Source organism: Ciconia boyciana, chromosome 4 (assembly GCF_034638445.1).
Source record: "Ciconia boyciana chromosome 4, ASM3463844v1, whole genome shotgun sequence".
Classification (NCBI taxonomy): Eukaryota; Metazoa; Chordata; class Aves; order Ciconiiformes; family Ciconiidae; genus Ciconia; species Ciconia boyciana.
In genome coordinates, this window is record NC_132937.1 from 52,945,489 (window position 1) to 52,966,784 (window position 21,296).

General features: G+C 38.2%; 1 protein-coding gene across 10 annotated transcripts in view; it reads right to left on the bottom strand.

Annotated features, from left to right (window-relative positions):
• Positions 1-21,296, bottom strand: part of BNC2 (basonuclin zinc finger protein 2) — a 350,887-nt gene that overhangs the window by 43,530 nt on the left and 286,061 nt on the right. For all 10 annotated transcript variants that reach the window (XM_072858929.1, XM_072858923.1, XM_072858925.1 and 7 more), the window contains one exon: positions 3,980-5,946. In XM_072858929.1, the coding sequence (XP_072715030.1) occupies positions 3,980-5,946 (1,967 nt within the window). The remainder of the gene's footprint in view (positions 1-3,979; positions 5,947-21,296) is intronic.

Consider the following 21,296-nt stretch of genomic DNA (forward strand, 5'->3'; position numbering starts at 1 on the left):
CCAGGAAAAGAAAGACAGAAAGACTTCTCTGTTTGGGGGAAAGATCAAACATATAGGTATGTATAAGGTTGCTTTGATGAGTGATGTTACTTATAGCTCAGAAGGTGATGAAAAGAGGCCCTTTTTAAAAAATCTAGGCTCAGTGGAGCTTGACTATTCAAAAGCAACACTGTCTAATTTGTAGAAGGGAAAACAGAATTACTGGGTCATCGACAGTAAGGGCTGGGACTCTCCTTTGCTTTCCTCTGCCCTGTGTTGACAAAACACATGTGAGGTGGGACTCCTGAATCTTCTGGTTATCTTCACCCCAATATACAAGGAATAACAGTGTTTAGTCAAAGATCTCAGAAGATATTCCAACCTTTCTGGCAGAAGGATATTTATACAGGAGTTGACCTTGGCACAAATGATGTAGGAATGGTGAAGCGGGATTTAGTCAACCCTTAACACGAATTGCTACAGGATGTATTCCACAACAGCAGGTTGCAGCTGTGACATGGATAAAAAACCCTCCTTCAGTCAAAGCAGCACTGCGTTTGCTCCTGACATGATCTACTGCCTCTGGTAACCAGCAGTTTGTACCACAACCCCACCCTTGCAAAGCCCATTTTACAACAGCTACATCCACTGTCAAGAGGTCGGGAGTTTTGTGTATGTACAGGACAGGGTGAATATAGTAAAACCTTTGATTAACTAGAATTGCATTGGAAAATGTCTTAAGCCATATCAGATGCCTCTAAAGGAAACAAAAAGGATCAGCCAATGTTATTTATCTCCACGTAAGCTTGCATTTTCTTTTAGGACATAACTAGAGTTTTAGACCTCTAACTAGTTATAATAGGATTAACAACATTATAAATACAATACTAGTAATATGATTAATAAAATTACTAAAAATAAAGATAATAAATTCACAAGACTCTACAAGCTATGGGATAGCTAGAACTCTGATTTCATTAAGAAGGTAGTACTGAAAAAATTATTTAATTTTAATTTTCAAAGCAAAGAAATTCTAAGCTTCTCTAGCTAGTCAAAGATTATGTGACTCACAACACAAGCAAATCACACAGACTTTTTATAATGTGTTCAAAATGGAACACTAATACATGACAAATATTATCCAGGAATTATTATTGTGTGCTTTAGGTAGCTATTTCTTATTTCTTGTACAGCAATTAATAGCCAAATGCTTCTGAGCTTTTAAGTGAAATTGATTTAAGTGGCTGGAGGAAGTTCTCACTTTGCAATGCTATTAATTTAGTCATCCAGTTATCTTTGAGGTGCTGTCCATAATCTGAAGAGCTAGAAATTGTATACGTAGGTAATGACTCTCTCTAAAATAAATGTATATATTCAAAAGGAATATCAGCAAAAAATAAAACCAAATTGAATTGAAAAATCTTTAGGGCAATTAAACAGTTTGCAAAAAAAAAAAAAAAAGATAATATATTAATTTAACTTTTACTTCCTAACTTTATTTAAAAAAAACCCTTCTTTTTTGAGGAAGTATTAGAAAATAACATTAAAATGTTTACTTAAATCTTTCATCCACTTTCTTTTATATGCTGTACATATGCTTTCATTTCTGCACATTCCTAGGCATTGCATTTCTGGATAAGAATGGATAGCCCAGGGAAGGTTTGAAGATGTTTCTCACTCAAGTATCTGAAAGAATTATCAAGAACCCTAAGAAACAAGAATGGTATTACTCGGTTCTTTCAAGGCATTTCCAGACAACTGTTGCAAATTAGGGGTGCTAATGAATTTACAAAAACATGAAGCCTGAATGGGCACACAAACTGTACCACACCTTTGAATTTTTTGAAGTGTATAACCACTCTTAAATCTTTGCAATTAAAATATATAATATGTCTATGAATTTCTTTTGTCCCAAGTGCACCACATAACTGAAACATATTCTGAATGTTACTAGTGGAATGATATAAAAAGAAGGTCTCGTGCCTTACACAACTAAAAATGATATGTAAATAATGATTTTATCTTTAAATATGCAGCCTGCATTTTAAGTTCCTGAATCAGATTTTTATTTTATGGCTTGCTTTCAATAAGCTTAATAGGAGTATCCTACATAGTTCACAAAATATTTTCAAAATGTGCCCTTTTTTAATGATCTTGTTTCAGAAATATTTTATGTATGTCATCACAGTCATCTCTTTCTTAGAACATGTAAATCTTTACTATGCTAACTTTATTATTAGCATGATTTATCAATGGATTCCTGCTGCAATTTAATACATTGCATAAAGTTCCAAATTCTGAAGCTAGCCACTTCTTACTTTACATGCTGAATGCAAAGCTGTTTGCTTCGTACATGACTGACTTTTCATAATTCACTTGAGGAAACAGACCAGCCAAGCCAAATTCTTGACTAACAAAACCTGTGCAATTTCAGGAACTGAAGGGTGTTGCACACATCTAAACTTAGCATAGATTATGCCACTGATTCACATGATTCCCTTGTCAAACTCAAGACTCAGGATACCCCAGAAAGGGAGCCTTAGTTTTACCTGTTTCATGTCCAGTGGTTTTATCTTACTGAAATGCAAACTTTCTAGATTGTCCTTCTTATCTGTTTTGAACTTGTATTCTTATGTGTGTTCCTATTTTTCTGTTTAATGGATTTCATAACTGGTAACAGAAGACATGAGATATTTGGGGACTGGACTCTCCATCAAAAGAGTGAATTTTGGCTCCTCAGTATCCTCAACACTAACTTGCTTTCATTTTATATGACATGATATATTCACTTTCAAACCACATCAATTTCAATGAAAAAAAAAAAGAGGAGCTGTGTGTGAAATGTTTAGCTAGGTTTAATTTCCTTCCTGTGTCTGCTGAACTTTTACAACATAATGAAAAAATATGAAACACAAGTAAAGGAAAAGAGATGACCCAATCTCACCATCACTCCATGAACCAGAAAGATTTTGTTATGTGACAATATGATCATCATCTCATGCGAGAGCTTTTATCCACAAGTATGAAATAACTGTGTTATCCTACCACCTTGACAAATTCCATTTATATTACATTTTCCTCAGGAATCAAAAAGAATAGAGTATAAAAAAAAACCAACCTAAGAGTTTAAGGACCAGCTGCTTCTGTTTAAGCACAACTGTTTCAGTATTGATGCAGCATAGCTAGGGCATGATGTCATCTGAAGGGCCAGCACAATATAGCCTGGTTGATCTTAAAAATATGTAGGGGTCTAGCCTCTCCTCTCTGAGTGTGCATAATTCCCATCAGTGGGTAAGGGAGTTGCTCACATGCAGAAAAGAAGATAAAGTAGACTAAATGACCATAGTGGATAGAGAGGTGTATAAGTTCTACTAAAGAAAGAGACAACTGTTTTCTTAATATTTACTTGTTCTTGCTACAACATAGCAGCTAGTTTTAAAAATTGAAGAGAAGAAAGAATAGTCTTCTAATGCTTCCTGTTTGCTTTTATATGACCCTATGGGGATGGAGATAATTCTTTTATTCCAGTCCTTCCGTTCTCTCTCTCCATCCATTCATCCAACCGTCCATCCATCCCTTCCCCTCCTTCCTAGTTCTATGGTTTGATACGCATGCATGGAGATATTTGTATTGTATATAATTTACTATATTTTTAATAGAAGCTTTTCTTGTTTTAAAAGTTGCAGGGAGAAGAAAATAAATGTAATAAAAGCTGCAGCTTATAAACAGAGGTACAATATACATGTTCACAGGCACACAGAAAGAATAATGGCATTTATTATCTAGCCAGTCACTTAAGAGGATGACACAATATATACTATTCTGAATGCCAAGCAACAATGAAAGTCTTAAAGTGATAAAACTCTCTCAATGTCATGGGAACACGATTGTCACTTGTCATTACTGTGCATCTCTCTATTTCTTCATATATCCTAAACTGCCTATTCTTACATAATTCAACACATTTAATAATGTAGAAAATCAATTAATATTTACTGACCTGTCTCTGCTTCTCCGTGATGGGAACGCAGCGTTACAGCCAGCCACTGTGCAGACATGCATCTCTTTTAAATGAACATTTCTGTAGTGAAGCTTCACACTGTAGGAACTCTTGAAACTTTTCTTGCACACATAGCAGATCTTGGGGTCTGGGCTGGAGCACATTTCACCTTCTGGGGAGAACTTCTGAGGGCTGCTGTAGTTGAATGTAGAAGCGAAACTTTCATGAAGGGCAGCCATACTGGCACTGCCTCCATTGTACAGTCCATATTGGCTCATGTAGAACATATCATATGTAGGGTCTGTATACTCTTCCTTCACCTTAATGACATCTTGGTTGGAAGAGTCATTGTGGTTTTCATCTGGTCTGTCACTGTGCATCATAGATTTTTCACCAGGTTCGTGGAGGCGATCATCGCCTTCCATGGATTCCTCACACAATTTGGGCTCTGATGACTCTGACTCATTTTCATAGTCTCTCTCATGCTCCTGGTCTTCTGATGTCATGCTGTCTGCCCTTCTTATGTCTGGTCTGGAAATGCATCTGCTTCTGTCACTTTTGGAAAAGTCTTTCACAGACAGGCCTGGACTCATTTCCTCCTGAGAATGGCAGTGATTGTCATGACCAATGTCATTCACCATCGTGCTGCTGTCATTCACCTCTTCGTCTTCATCATCAAACTCATCGGCAGTATCGATAACTTCCTTTTCAATTTTAACTGGCATGCTCGACTTCCTTGGTTTCTTCTTGGGGGCAAGGTCAGCATTAGGCTCTGGGGTGGGCATCAGCACTGAAGGTACTGATGACTCTGAAGGAGGAGGGGGATGTTGCTCCATGCCACTCACTGCTGGTATTATTGGACTGGTAGGGAGTGAGGTTGGAGGACTCACCATCTCTCCAGGAGTAAGTAAATTTCTGTAAAAAGGAGGAACAGGTTGGACAGTCTTTAAAGCTGGGAACACCAGCTGACTGGGAAGAGGGTTCTGTAGTACAGGATCTAGAGGGGGAGTGGTAAACCCCATCGGTGGACGGCCAGGGCTTGTTAAAGTTAGGTTGGATTTTGTACTTGCTATGACCGGAGTGGCAGCACCTGATGTAGCACGAATTAGATCTTTGTCGCGGTTATTCCTTAGCATAGGCATGTGGAGGCGGGGATTGGGGTTAGCACTGTGGCGATTGCGGCTTCTGAGAGAGCTGAAGACCATGTTGCAGCCCTCAATAGTGCACCGGTGCTTGATTTTCAGGTGAACAGCATTGTAGTGGATTTTAAGAGTACCTTTGTCATAGAAAGTTTTGCCACATGCATTGCAAAACACTCTTCCTTTCCTGGAGGCCGACCCCATTCTCCTCATTCTGTGAATGCGGAACGAGCTTTTAGTGTGTTCTGTTTTTGATAAATCATTGACAGGTGTAGGCGTCTGAACAGGAGAGACGCAGGCTGGCTCAGTTTTGGGCTCAACATTTGTGATGCTGGTCAAAGCATTCCTGCTGGATGTTTGCTCATTCTTGAAAGGTGTAGGGGAAACTTCAGATTCACTGCTTTCGTTATATTCATTTTGGGTCGTAAGGCTTGGTTCACGGAGCCTCATTGCTGGCTGTTCCAGCAGGAGGCCGTTTGGAGGCAGCCCCAGCAGCGGAGCAGAGACTGGATTTATGTACTGGAATGGAAGCAGGAATGCAAGGCTATTTGGGATGTTTTCAAAATGATGAATGCTGGAAGGGTTGCTATTCTCCAGGTGAGCAAGGAGACTTGGGCTCCTGGTGCGATTATTGCTTTCAATAAAAGTCCTTATATCTGAATCCGTCTTTGAAGATGGCACAGCCACAGCCTGCCCTTCTTTTTCTTGAATTGCCATCAGCTCCACGATGGATTTGGTTTCTCCAAATCTCAGGAACTGCTGAAGGGTAATGATCTCTTCTTCCCTGGACATGATGGCCCAGCGGTCCAGCACCTTGCCTGCAGCATCCTAGAGGCCATATCAAAGAAACAACAAAGACAAACACAAAGAAAAAACTTATTGATTCTGCATAATTATTGAATTCAGTAGAAGGTGCTCTGCTGCCTGAACATGAAACACTAAGCTCAAAAAAACCCATGCAAACAGCGTTAATAGAACTCGACCAAAAAATGCAAACTTTCCAGCCATGCAAATATAGCAACCAGAGTCACAGTCAGAGCAGCAGATTGAGTTTAATAATGTCAGAGCAAACAAAATGTAGACTATGGGGCTCTGTGACCTAAAATGCTTTCAATACTTTTATTTTAACAACAGTGATCTATGTACAATGCTATTGTTTAGCATACATTAGCATAAAACATGAACTGTTGCTGTGCACTGCATTGTAAAATATAGAAAATTGTACCTTAATCGCTATTAAGTAGTGACACTATAAGAAAGAGCTAAATAAATACATTTGATAGATTTGCTTCTTAAATACAAGCAGACATAAGACTGAAGTCACTCATGGGCCATCTCATTTTGATGCAAGGCAAAACATCTTAAAAATAGCACATAATACTTGTACCTTACTCCTTTTTTTTTTTCTTTTTTTTCCCCATGACAACAATACTGAAAAACATATCCATTATAAACTTGCATCAAAAGGTAGAAATTGGGGCACTGGTTTTAAGCATAACTGGACTATTACTGGCAATTGATTGTAAGCTTGCAATCTTGGTATGGTTTAGACTTAAGAGATTACTTTTTTGCAGCCTTGTTATAAATGATAGTTAAAATATGTAAAAAGTAAGCATCTGATGGATGTAGATAGCATAAATGTGTAAAAATGTTGTCTCTTAACATTGCCTTCTGATAGCAAGGGAAAAATCCAGAGAGAATACACATCAGTAATCACTAGACTATCTGTTGTTAAATATACATTAAAAAGCATTTCACACTTTCATTTTTGCTAGTAAGCATGAGATTTGCCTGAAGGTAGGACTTAAAAATTCTGCAATGTAATGTCAGGCAATCCATTCCAGCATGTATTGATAAAAACACATTAAAATACTTATATAATGAATGCATCATTTTATTGGCATCTTTCCTTTTGGGCAAATGCTGGGCATAACATCAGCACAGTAACTATAACCAACAAGCACTGTTGCAGGCTATCAAACCAGAATTTTTCCAATGCTTCCTCATGCATTAAACAGTTTGAAAGCCTTGCAAGATACTCCACTGTAGTGTCTCTAATCTTTTTAAATCTTGAATCTCAGCTTCAGAACCTTATCCAAACACTTTGGACTACACACTATTGCAAAAACTACTAGCTCTTGTTTGATTATGAAGCCTGCAAATACCTTTCTTTTTTTCCCAGGTCTTATTTATTTATTTATTTTATTATCTTCAGTCTTCAGAGAATTGATTCTTCTCTCCCTTCATATTTTCTAGACTACTGGAAAATGTAATTTGCCCCAAATAGTGAAGCATATATTTATTTGATTACAGGCGGTTTTAATATTTCAGTTCTGATCTGTGTCACCTCTCTGGATACAAAGTTAATGATGAAGGTCAATGCCATGTATGTTTCAGTACCTTAGATGTGACTGTAAAATCTTTAGAAAGGCTCCACACATGACCATTCACAATCAAACCTTACAAGACTATGAAACCCTCAACAGCAATTAATGATGGAAAATCTTACCCAGCTGACCCAGATGGAAAGCCCCAGAAACCATCTCTATGCAGAAAATGTTCAGCATGTATTTACACAGTGATGAAGGAAACACCATGATGCAGATGCTGGTCATGGTTTGAAGCATTAGTCAGGAAATGTCCCCACCTTTGAACACCTTTAAGCACTGTGGACATCTCTGATTTCTATGCCCTCCCAGTTCTACCTGTCTGATGGAGCAGTATTTTACAGGCAGTCAGTGCTATCTAGTAGAAATCATCCAGAACATCAAAAAACCCCACCCAACAACAAAACAAAACAAAACCAAAGCGGGGAGAAGGGAGAGAGGAAAAAAACACCAACACCACAAACAAACAATTAAAGGACAGGTTCATATTTTAAAGCTCTAAGATTATATTTTTTTCCCATCCAGCTAACTTTCGTTACTCTCCTCATGAGTGTGACCTTCTTACAACTACTTCTCCCACAACTTCCAGCCAGCTATACCAGTTCTACGTTTGAGTAATTCCTACCTGGAACTGCAAAACCAGACTCAGTTCAGATTTTGGTCTCCAGGCCTTCACTGTCACCTCTGACCCAATCTACATGCACGCATTTCTAATCCCAAGCCACAAGTATTCATTCCTTCTAACTGTAACTTGCATTGTTTGAAGATGGAAATAACATTGTGTAATTTACACTGCTTACATGTATTGAATTAGGATTCCTGTCTGCAGCCAGCTGCAGGCTGCTTTGTAATGTACTACTGGTAGTAATTTGTTTTGTTTTTGCTTTAATTTGTAAATCACTCACAGGCTTATGTAACAGATGGTTGCTTTACAAAAACGGATATTTAAGTAAATAAAAATTAAATACAGCCAGCACAACAATAACTCATGAGAATTGTAGGTACAGATCCTGTAACAAACTCCCACATGTAAGTGGAAGGTGGTATCACACAGTCCCTCACCCAGCGGCAGCACACCCAGCTCTTTGCATGCACAGAACAGGCAGACATCATCTCAATGCAGGGTCTCCCGGTATGCTTTCGGGGAGTTATTCCACAGCTTAACTCAGAGAAGCCAGCAGCTGGCTACATGAGCTACCTCTCAATGAGACGCCACCACCCTTTGTTTCATTTAGTTTAAGGATTTGCAATGAGGAGGGCCAGATCTTCAGCAGCTGCTAAGTCCCACTGATCAGGGAAACTGGCAGTCAAGGGTGTCATTATCATGGGTTACCCTTGCTGTCATAGAAACAGCAGGGAATCAGAAAGCTGCTCTTAAATGATCCTTGCCTATATTAAGCTATATCTTGTTAATTTTCAGCAAGAAGTTGTTTGGCTCTTCTCCCCCAGCAAAAGCAAAGAAAAATTGCACAGATGCCTATATTTCATAGAAAACACACTACTTACGGATACTGTGTAGCATATGCTTCAATATTTACATAGTGATGGCTTTCCATAAATCATTGTAAGTATGTATTATGCAAAACTAGATAAAGAGCGAATAGGAATGTCATTTTTTGATAAAACTTAAAATTAACAAAAAATCTAACCATTATCCCCTTTGAATTAAGCTATAACTAGCTAGGGATCTCTCTGTATATGGTAATACTTGATTAGAGGTTCAAGTCCTTTCTTACATGTAATCGATTTCTTGTTTCTTACAATCTCTCACGTTAAATTTTCTCCCCAAAGCCATTAAATCATATCCACATTTAAATATTTCATGACAAAAGGTTCCAATTTATATTACTTTTTTCAGCTCACAACTGATTAAGCCAAGCCTCCTGTGACAATGTGTACAAGGAAGTCAGTGAGTATAGAGATACCACTGCACGCTTACAGCTCTAAGCCAGGCAGTAGACAAGTAAGCCCAACCCATACAGCATACAGTGATGCTGTTCCTTCTTTGCCCATACAGCCTTGTTTTTATTTTTATTTTATATGTGTGGGTAGCTCTCTCACAATTTCAGATGGAGAAAATCTTTTAATCTCTAAATCATATTAAATTAACCTCCAAGGATACAAGACAGAACCTTGAATCTTTTTCCAACTCTAAACACACTTGACTCTATTATTTGTATAGATATGGACCCACATACACACGTACTACATTAGATCTATAACGTAATGTCATGGTTAATCACCCTGAGCCTGCCTCCTCATTTTTGCTGACCGTATGTTAGGAAGAGATGTGTCAGGATATGTTAGGGTACATCTGGTCTTAAACTTCTGGGTCAGATAGAACAAGTGATGGGTGTCAAGATGATTATGTTGGATGATACAAACAGGCCACAATAGAAGATGGACACAAAGATCACTCTAATTTTTAGGAGCTTAATTGGGGAGGATTGTGAAGATGAGTCTTCATTTCCTGAGGGCCTTTAGGCTTTACAAATTTCAAGCTTTCAATTCAGCTTTAAAACCTCCCAATTTAAAACCACCTATTCAGAAAATAAGGAGAGTCTACACAAACATACACTATAAACATACAGTGTAAACCTTGAACTTTTGTCATGAAATCAGCTGTTTTAAACTCCCACTTTGTGTGAGAAGCTCCATTGACTCCTGTGGCTGCATTACCTGCAGGTAATTTTACATGTCTACACTCACACAGACACATGTATGTTCATACACATAGACACCACAGACTTTTTGCAGTTCTATTTTTACCTTACTAATTAACTTCTTGGCATAGGTAAAATGTATATATACACTTGGCTGAATACATAGTGAGAGATGATTATACCAGCGTTGAAATTAATAGAAAGGTTAAAAAAAGTTAAAACTGATTCTTAAACAAGCCTTATGTTCTGGGAAGCACTCAAGCATTATTTTCGGGCACTATTGTGATAACTTCTGAGAACCACGCAAAGTTGTATAGGAAAACATTGTTGCTAGCCTTCATATTTTAGCAAGTTTGCATATGCACCATAAACTGTCACTTATGATGCATATCAGCTAAGTATCCATGTTACAAAATATTACACAGATACATGTTTGATTAAATAATTAAGCAAGCCTAGTGTTTATCACAAATCTTTCTTCTATAAGCCCTGCTTAAAGAGCTATATATTTTCTAGCTGATCTCAAAGAAACATTTTGAGTGCAGCTGTAACAGTTGAAAAGCAGACTGAAAGATATTCATTTGGTCATATTATAATTGCAGAGGATGGTTTTAATTAGGGTGTAGACAGAAAAAAATCAACATTTGTTTCTAATAAAGAAAAGCCTACATAATTTCCATGATTTAGAGTTTGTTGTTTTTGTTTGGCTGAATTTCCCAGGAGCATCTCTTTGCTTCCCAATTAAATTTCAAGCTGTTACACTATGGATAGTCCTACTACTCCTGGGGTAAAAGTTACCAGAAGTGTGCAGCAGCACACCAACTCACATTAGTACAGATGGGGCAACGTGCAACTCCGCTTGCTCATTTTGGCTAACTCCCACTGACCTCAGTAGGACAGAAGTAAGCCCTATATCTAGTTTTCCATAGAAATGTACACTCAAACATACAATCACATACTCATTTTCCTGATAAGTGTTTTTACCATGCTGAACCTAACTCACCTTTGCTCCTGTAAACATGAAGAAAAGGTGTGCATACTTGCTCACCGTGATTATACATGTGCAACTGATATGAGATTTAACACACCCAGCCTGCAAAGAGCCATGGTTAAAATTTTTTCCCCTCATCTGTCACTTCTCATCCACCTCCCAGCAGCCCCCCTTCACCAACTGAAACCATATGAGCAGACTCATGTTGAAGTGTCAGCAGTCCTTTCCTTGAGTTATACTGCTGCAGTGGGAACAAACACAGTGCAGCGCTACCGAGTTCTCAGTCAATAATGGAAATCTTTATCTTTTGGCTTCACTGCAGCCTCCACTCTGCTAGAAAAATCAAAAGCGATAGATCTTCTTCCTTCTGACACCCCCTTTCTCCTACCTGTTGGACTTGTTTTCTTTGCCCCAAAGACACAGGGTATGCACGAGGATACCAGCATGCTACAGCAGCAGAAGAGAAGGCAGCTGTCCTTCCCCAAAGTATCACTGAGAATGATTCTGGCAGTATGTATTCAAATGAAGAGTAACATGAAGGAGATTTTATTTACTCACATGCATGCTTATATTGACTTTTGCTGCCAGGTTTGTAACGGTACTTGCTCTGGTTGCTCCTTAGACTCCAGGTCTCCTTATGCATTCAGCAGCAAAAAGCTTTGTGTTTTGACCAAAAGGACCCCCAAAGACCTTTGCAAACTTTACTAACTGATATTGTAGACACTAGGTCAAATCTGGCTGCACTTGAGATCCAGAGTAATTGCACTTTAAATCCAGAGTAATTCCACTGACCATGTTGGAAAGTAATTTTGACATAACTTAGCCCTGAAACATGATGTGGAGCCAAATCTGTTTGAATATATATTGGGAGTGTACCACCATGGTGGAGCACAGCGGCTGTGTAACGACGCACAGGAGCACTGCTCAACAGTTTCGGAGTGAAAGTGAGGAACACCATGTCCTGCTGAAACTGCAGATGGAACGTAAGGAGGTGGAATGCAATAACCGCAGCTGAAACCTAGCCAGGACACCACCGTTAACCACCCACGCTCTCACTAAATGGCCTACAGGGTCTTTACTAACCAAAAGTATGCAGGTCCTCTGTTTTATATCTCATCCCAAAGACATATGCCAGCAGCACAGACCCCTGCGCAAGCAACCTGCTGAAGCACTGGTTCTGGACTAATTTGCAGGGAGCAGTATGAAAATACTGGATCCCCAACACATGACTCATTTCGGGGACTGAACTTCCTCATAGGGCACCCCAGTTACAGAATGCCTTTTCATTTTTCAGGTTCACCAACCTTAAAATACATTTGAAAACATTGCCCTGAAAGATGATGACACTCTGTCAAATGCCAACTATAAAGCATCCATGCAAACTGAGGGTAGGAGAGAGAGTCTTTTACTGTTTTCAGAAAAGAAACATTAATTTCAAGTCTTTCCTGCTCTTCATGAATGTGTATTCACCTCTGCAACTCCAGTAAAACTATTAGGATGCAAGGGCACTAGTTTTAAATGCTTCTTCTGATTTTTAAAACATATTGTTTGACTTTTGATAAAATATTCACTTTGTTATAGAATGCTCTTGATTATGGACCAGATAAGAATGTATAATTCACAAGACGATGACTTTGTTTTTTCTGAATAACACTGCATACAGCATTTTTATTTTTAAAACTATGATAGATCACTGTGGGGTTACAACGTATTTAATCACAGCAGTTCGAGCTTCATTTAATCATAGCAACTACATCAAGCCTCTTTACAATTGGGTGCCTGACAAGTTTTTTTCACAGTAAACCTCTGTCCACGCTTGGAGGAAAAGAATCTAAGCACAGCCAGAGCCTGATACTCTTCTTGCATTTACTGGTTTTACAGTGGTATAACTCCTGTGATGTCACCAAAATTTGCTTTGATTTATAACTGTCATGTTGGTGACAACTATTAAATGGCAAAATCTGTCACTAATTGATAACGGTGGAACTCCACGTAGCATGGATACACATTGATTCAGTAGCTTTAAGAAGACCCATTTTGTCCCTCTCCCCTCAAGAACTGCAAAAATTTTCAAATGTAAACATTTATTCCCTTCACCATCAGTTCTGGCTGAGACTTTCAAAAGATTTCTAAAGACTTTCCTAAATGGGGAGTTAATGTGAGGTGACCAGATGCTTTATGGTATCTGCTCACGAAAACATTTTCAATGCACACTAAAGGTGAGGCATTTTTTCTCACATTCATCAAATGGTAGAATATCAAGATTTTATAGAAATTGGGTATTCAAATTGCTTAAACAGCTTTGAAATCCACCAGCTTGGACCCAAATATAGAGGAACATTTTGACACCTTTGCTTCTCTACAACCTGCGAGAGTGGAAAATTAATTGAAATGTCTCTGAAGAAGCTTTGCCACTAACTTGTGGCAAGTAACAGAGTGTTTGCCCTTAGGCAAACCATGGCTCCTAGAGGCAATCAAACCACCAAGCACATGGTGTATGAAGGCAAAAATTTTTGACTGTATGAGGTGCCATGGCATGAGGTGCCATGAGATGCCATGTAAACAGAGACACAAACATGGCAAGCCACTGAAATAATACCAGCTATAAATTAATTTTACAATACAGTTTTGCATGTAAGTGGGTAGGAAACACCCAGCATGCATATAACCATAGCAATGATTGATTTTCATACTCACTTTCACCAGTTTTTGCATATATAGTTGCCCATTTTGGTATGCCATTTAAGAAAATTTGCCTTGATACTATCAGTCCCTGAAATCACTTGTGGCTTCACTATTTGGTGTCAGTGCTGTGTAACTTACTGAGAAGTAAAGTTATGTTTTCTATGCTCTGGCAGTCTTTCAGTAAATTTAGTAAGCTACTTAAGCCTCTCTTTCTGAGCCTCAGTTTCACCAACACTGAAAGAATGACATATAATTTTTATGAGAAACAGGAAACATTCACAAAGAGCACTGATGAGGTATTGTATTTGCAATACACACAGCCACAAGAGACACCTAGGGTTCTCTTCAGCCAAGACCTTCCCCAATGCACAACGTGATAATACAAACAAATCATGTCTGACATCTAACATGGACTGCACCAAAAGCATGGCAAGACATCTAACAGTCAAGTCAAATCAGATTATCAGATGGTCCTTTTCTCACTTTAAATTTAAAGTGACTAAAGCCATAATCCTACCTGGAAACAACAAAAGCTGAGTCTTCCTGGGCTTGTAAGTAAAACTTCCAAAGAAGTCAGTAAGAAAATTGTAAGGAATTGAGAAGTTACCCAAAGACAAAAACACTGGAGTAAAAGTGCCAATAAGTTATACTCATAAATTGGATTTCATTATATGCTTTGTTTTCTGATTGAACCCAAATTGTGCCTCAGTAAGGGTATTCAGCAGTACTATATGCTGGGTATATGAATGGCAACAGAACTGGGAGATTGATTTCCATCTTTAGTATTCATTAGGGGACTATGCATTATTACTTGCAGTATATACAACATGATCTCAATGAGGCCTTTTTCCTTTGATTGTTTACCTAAAAAATTTACACCAAAAAATCCAGGTGTATCATAGGTAGCAACATGATGCAAAAGGAAGACAGCAGGGTGCAGAAGTCACAGCAGAAAGGCAAAGGTCACTGGAATATAAAAAATGCTATGGTACATGAAGTCAGCTATCTGTTTGCACATATTAGAGGCACTGAGATGCAAAAGAAAGTGGGGGAAATTATATTACAGTGTACAAAGTAATAATAACTGTGCCTGCATGTCTTAATACCCTCTTGTCCCAGCAGTCCTGACTTTCTAGGCAGCCCACTTCTCCACATTAACAGTAGTCATTTGGAGAGCAGCAAACGTGCCATTAGAAGCACTTTTACAAGTGTATATTCATCCACCAATTAGCTTAATGTGGCCGCTTTCTGCATATTTTCTATCCAGGCTTGCACAAATCTTATTAATATTTCCCCCTAGCGCTTTGACAGATTACCTTGTCATTATGCATCCTGGAGCCTTTTAAACAATATGGGTAAACTACTGTTTGCGAGGTTAATGACAATTATCCCCTAATTACTGCATAAGTCACTCAGTCCACTTTATCTCATAGGCAGGGTTCTGCTCTGTGTATCTGCCATTGTGTCACTGTAAATGAATCTTGTACAGCTATGTTTATCTGTCGTTGCCTTGTAAATTACACTGACAGAAGAATGAACAAATTACTGTGTGTCATCACTTAAATACAGCTTCTGATAAAAAAAAGTCCCACAAGCACAGCACTTGAATTTTAGCCTGATCACAATTAGTAAACACATATTGAATGTTTTAGGAGATATATTTAGAAGTGGATGGGACACAGTGTGGTGGAAGAAGGCTCTGAAGTGGTAAGCCTAAAGGCGGTAAAACAGAAGAAATATAGAAACCTACAGTCGTAATAATTCCATGATCACCTCCTGAGAACTCTTCTGCTAATTTAACAGTTGATAGATGAGCCAGTGGTATTTTCCAAACAACCTCATATTCACGGCTGTGCCGAATTCCACAATTTCTATTGTTTCTGACCACAGCCACATAGGATTTTTTTTTTAGCTGAGAAATCCAAACACAAGCTGGAACATAAGTAGCATCCATAAAACCACATGCAATGCTAATTTAATGGATGTATTTCAGAACAATATCAAAGAAGATTAATAATTTGGATTGTGTCTGCCCTGACCAGTCCTAGTGACTCCAACAGGACCGTTCAGTGCACAAGCCAGAGCTGAATCTGGCAGGCAGCACCTAAGTCAATGTATTGATTAAAAAACAAATGAAAAATTAAATTAGCACATTGCCTACTGTTTTCCACAGTGCCTGCACTTTGAGTCACCTCCTTGGTGTAATTAGAGTTCAACAGAGGTAGAGAAAAAATTCTGAGTTCAATTCACCCTCTGTGGGCTGAGGTAGTTCTACCTCAGGAGAGGAAAGCAGAATTGGCAAATACCAACTTCCTGGTGTATTCCATTTTCTGAAGCAATTTCAAGTCACAGTTAAGAGTACTCTACCGGTAGGATCACTGAGACCAGGTATATCCTGCTTTGAGAAAGAAAGTTGATTTCTTCAACTTTCTTCAAGTGACCTTGATTTCTTCTTTCACCAAAGACAGCTCAATGACTTCAACAAGAAGCACATACACAGTCAGTGCTCAGAGGCAAAATAAGTCTAAAGAACGTTAAAACAACAGCTGCTTTTTAAATAATGCTTCTTCTTATATTGGTCTTGGAAAGGTAACTGATTGATAGCCCTAGGAACCACAGTCCTTTGCAAACAGAGACAGTGCATTCCCACTCTGTCCTGGGAAGGTCCCTTCTTGAGTCAGAGAAGGCCTTTTAGTACTGCTGGCAATCACATTAATTGCAAAGAGTTAGTAATGAGCGTGCTTCTTATTGTGACTCAGGCTACAAGTTTCATTTCCTCAGTCTTGGTGCAGTCACAGCACGTGAACTTCCTTTCACCACTGCCTTGAGCAGAAACTGAATCCTCTCACTCTCCCTCAGACCTGACATTTAACTCTTAGAACAAGAGTATTTCCCTGCTTGCCAGGCAAATGGATGATTTGTGGAGTGAGATGCTCTTTTAGCTACTTAGATGAAACTGCCTGCTGCGCAGCTTGCAGGAAAACCAATGCATAACAATGGGTATGTCAACTCTGCATCCTGCGATGCGGTTACACAGTAACGCATTTTATCAGCTTTGGGAACACACTTTATACACATATATATGATACATTCACAAATGATATATGCATTGATATGATAATGTTACCTATTTGCATATTTAAAATGTATTTGATTTTGCCTTATATTTTACACATCTCCTCATTCAGCAAACCTTCCCATTTTATACACATCCTAAAACATGTTCAGCACCAGCTTCTGACCAGTGCAGTACAAAAAAATGAAGTCAGGAGAACAACATGCAAATTGGAGCAGAATTATGATTCCTGAAGGGTAGCAATATAAGACTGTTTAATCTGCTGTACAAGAAAAAGGAAATGTCAGAATTCTCCAAAACCTGGTGATTATTTACTGTAATTCAGCAGGTTATACCAACACTGAAAATCTTTTTATCATAGTAAAGTGTACATTTATTTTGTTGGATTACAATAGTGTCATATCCAGAAAGAATGGACAGACTGAGATATAACAAAATTACTGATATTACTGAAAATAACAGTGGTTTGAATGGAACACGGATGAGGACAGCACCTCTGACCATGCTCTCAGTGTAGGCTGGAAGAAAAAGCTGTAGTGAAATGGTAAGAAAAAGTAACAGCCATCACTGCCAGGGATAACTGAAAAGACTGATCGATTTTGAGTAAGCACTACCTCAAGGGTTTTGGTCCCACTAGGATTGATCTTTGTGTCTGTCCTGTGTTCAGTCAATGCAACTTTCAGCAGGGTATCCACTGCAGAAATAAATAGAAGTGCTGCAGTAACCCTCCACCCTCCCTCTAGGTGTGTTATTTTCTCTCTATGCTGAAGGAAAAGTAAAACCAATGTGGCTGATGGTATAACACTAGGCAACAGATGGTTTAAAATGTTTAAGGACACAGAACACTGTCATTGTAATCTACAATATTATTTGAAAAAATGCATTTCAAATTAATGATTATTAATATTTCTCTTTGAATTTGGAGGTTCTTTGGCCTCTGACCTTTGCTAATAGCAGAGAAACCCTGCAAGACAGAGACAACTGTTATACACTCGTAATAGGTAAGTTGGCAGTCCCACCAAATGAAGGTACGGATTAATACCTGTTTTCCATGCAGGCAAGCATGGGCCCTAAATGCAACGTTAACCTTTAAGGGCAGGGAAACAATGCTGGCTGCCTCTGGGGAAAACTGTGAGACTGGTTTAACTGAACAATTTTTATGAAAAACCCTGGCAAAATAACAGAATGAAATTAGGTGACTCAGAAAGCAGATAGGAGAAACATAGTTACTCATGCCAGTTAGGATCTTTGAAAAAATTCCATATACTGTGCAATTTTTGCTTTTGTACATTTTCGGTTTCATCAGCTTTCTTCGAACAATCTCTAGAGATACCAAGTTACTTGCAGAGAACTCTATTCATTAAGGAATATTATTTACATAGGTATTATTCAGCTTTGCCTGAGATCTTTTACATTTAAATGAAAGTATGTACCTTTGATCTAAAACTGATTCAAAAAGCTAAGTGATACTTTGTATGGGCATAGATCAGCAGGTGGTAAAGGTTGAGGTAAGCAAGAAAACACTATAAAATTTAAAATGTACATGGTGTTAACAAGACGGCTCAGTCACAACATTACTTATGAAAGGAAATTCTGAAGAGGAATGTGAACATTTAGAATTATACTAAACTCATTATTTTTGTGTATCAATTATTCATCATTTCCAGAGAATTTCACACACTGTGGACTTTTAGCTACCATTTTCAGCTCTCATAACAGTACAGGAAGAACAGAAACACATTTTTCATGAGCAATTCAAGTTGAGGAGGACGCTGGCAGATATGATATATATCTACAGTATAGACTGGACAGAAGAATAGGCAAGAGAATGTTAAATGTTGGAGATTAACAAGCGCCATTTGCTGGCCTAACCCTCTATTTAGGCAAAACTCCCTTTTTCCAAACATAATGGAAGTTCTGCTTCAGCAAATTCTTCAAAGTCAAGCCATGCTGAGGCCTGTGCCACCACTCTCATTCTTCCAGTCAAATCGCCTGGTATGGTATGATGGACATAAGCATATAAGTGACCTTGGTTCATCTGCAAAAAATCTTTATTATTTTTGGTCAGTTTGCAGCTCCACAGTTAATGTTTGAACTACAGGTGCAAATGACCTAAACACTTGGAAATTCAAACTGAGAGATTGAACTATACCTATTCTTAGGGTTTAAAGAAGGACCTAAAACATCAAAGAGAAATCTCATAAACTACAAACATTTGTCACCTGAAAAGAAAACCAATCGTTTTGCATTTTAATGTCTTTCCATATTGTAATATCAGAGAAAGAGGTGGAGGTGGGCAACCCCAAGAAAACCAAAGCTTTAATCCTAGACGTGCCAGCCACTTCTTGTGTATTCTGGACACATCATGGTCCTTCCATGTCTCAGATCCTTGTCTTTAAAATGGAAATAGACAACATTTCCCCTTACTTCATGATGATGTTGTAATGAAAAACATGCCACAGACTTTGAAAGGCTGAAGTCAGTGGAGCCCTACATATGGGTAACCTCAAATAAACAGTTTATTGTGGACTTGACCTGCCTTTACGAACATTCAGACAACTCTGTCCTGCAGTAAGGTTTTAAATGAACTGAGCTACAGAAGAATTGAAAAGAAAAGACAGACTTAGAAATAGCCTATCTAGAGAGTTGCAGTAACATTCACACTCCCTTTTTCAGTGGAGAACAGTGGGACATGGCCAGAAGGATTAACTTCTACAATATTCGGACACATAAGCTACGATCAGTCAATGAACACCTTTTCTAGTTTATCCTTTCAGAGAATGACCTTCATTACACTATGTTGTGATTGTTTCATTCATGCTTATTATGTTCCGAGCTTCCCAATTGAAATAATTCTCAAATAGAAATACCAATCCCACTTCCCCAAATGGACACCAACAAACTGTCATTAGATTACTTGTAGTGCAGCAAACTATGAAGGAAATAACAGTACTCATTCTTACAAGTTTCTTTTGATAACTTTACAAGCCGCCCTCTTACCCCAGGGGACAGACCACTTAATACCGAAGAGACTCCCCTGAATACAAATATTTGTTGCAAAGCACGTAAAATGAATTATTTTCATAAAAAGAGCAGTAAGAATAGCTTGGGAAAATGCAAGCAAAAAGTAACTTTTAATGCCTTTGGCACATCTCCAGCTCTTAGAAACGGCATCCAAAGTTGGTCCAAGTGTGGCCGATAAAGCAGGCTTAGAGCTGCCTTTCAACTTTCACTTTTTAATAATAAAAAATCAATATATGGAGGATTACAAGCCTCTTGGTTTTGATTTTGTGTATCAAAAACAAAAGATGACAAGGTTATGGTGGTGTATGAAAATCCTCAGGCCACAGTCACGATGATGCGAATATTTTATACCCTATTTATTTATTGCCGTCTACTGAGAGGCTGAAATAAATTATTAAAATAAAATGAATTATCTTTTTTACCTATATATATATCTTACATGGAAACGCAATCCTGAATATGCATTCTAAAACCCAGAAATTTAACAGATTACAGTTCAGACCCTAAATTAATCATAAATGTCTATTTTAAAATAAAACAAGGAATAGTCTGGATAGCAACCTGCATACAAATGTAAACGCTCATATGGAGCCAAATGTACTCTGAATTACACTATGGAGCAAAGGGAAAGTATCATGGTGTACAAAAGAAAGAACCAAGTGAATCTCTTAGCAATCACAGACTCTCTCAGCTGTTCCTCAGTGATGGCAGTGTCTGAAATGAAACTGTTTAAACAGTTTTGTGAAGGAAGTAAGACTCTCGATTTCATTGTTCACAGACAGACCAACTGAGCTTGGATCAATCGTGATAATAACACAGAAAATCTTGTATAGACAGAAGGCCATATTCCTGCAATCTTGAAAAAGGCAAATGGGAACTGAAGACTGCAAGCCAATGTCAATTTTGCCCATATAGGACAGTAAGGTCAGACCTCTAGAGGAATCTGTAAAACAGTAAATGGAGTTATCATTTATAAGTTATTTAAAACATACCTGTATGTCTTGCAGTCCTCTTAGCAAAAAATGATTGCTGCAAAGTCATTAGAAATGCAACATTAGTGTTACTATGTGATCAACTCCTGGAATTGTTTTCTACATTTTTTCTTAAGTGAACTACAGGGTAATTAATTCAATTTGGTGGAGCTAAACAGGCAAGGTTACCTATAACATGGTAGTCTCAATCCACATGAGCTTGAAGGAGGGGACCACACCTTCTAAAATCCATTAATCAAATCAAATTACTATGCAGGATTCACCATAGGAACATCACAGCAGTGTGAGCATGTTTAAACAATTATATTGTGGTACACACATAGCAGCAAGGACATAGCAAACAGCAGCAGCAGTAGGTCA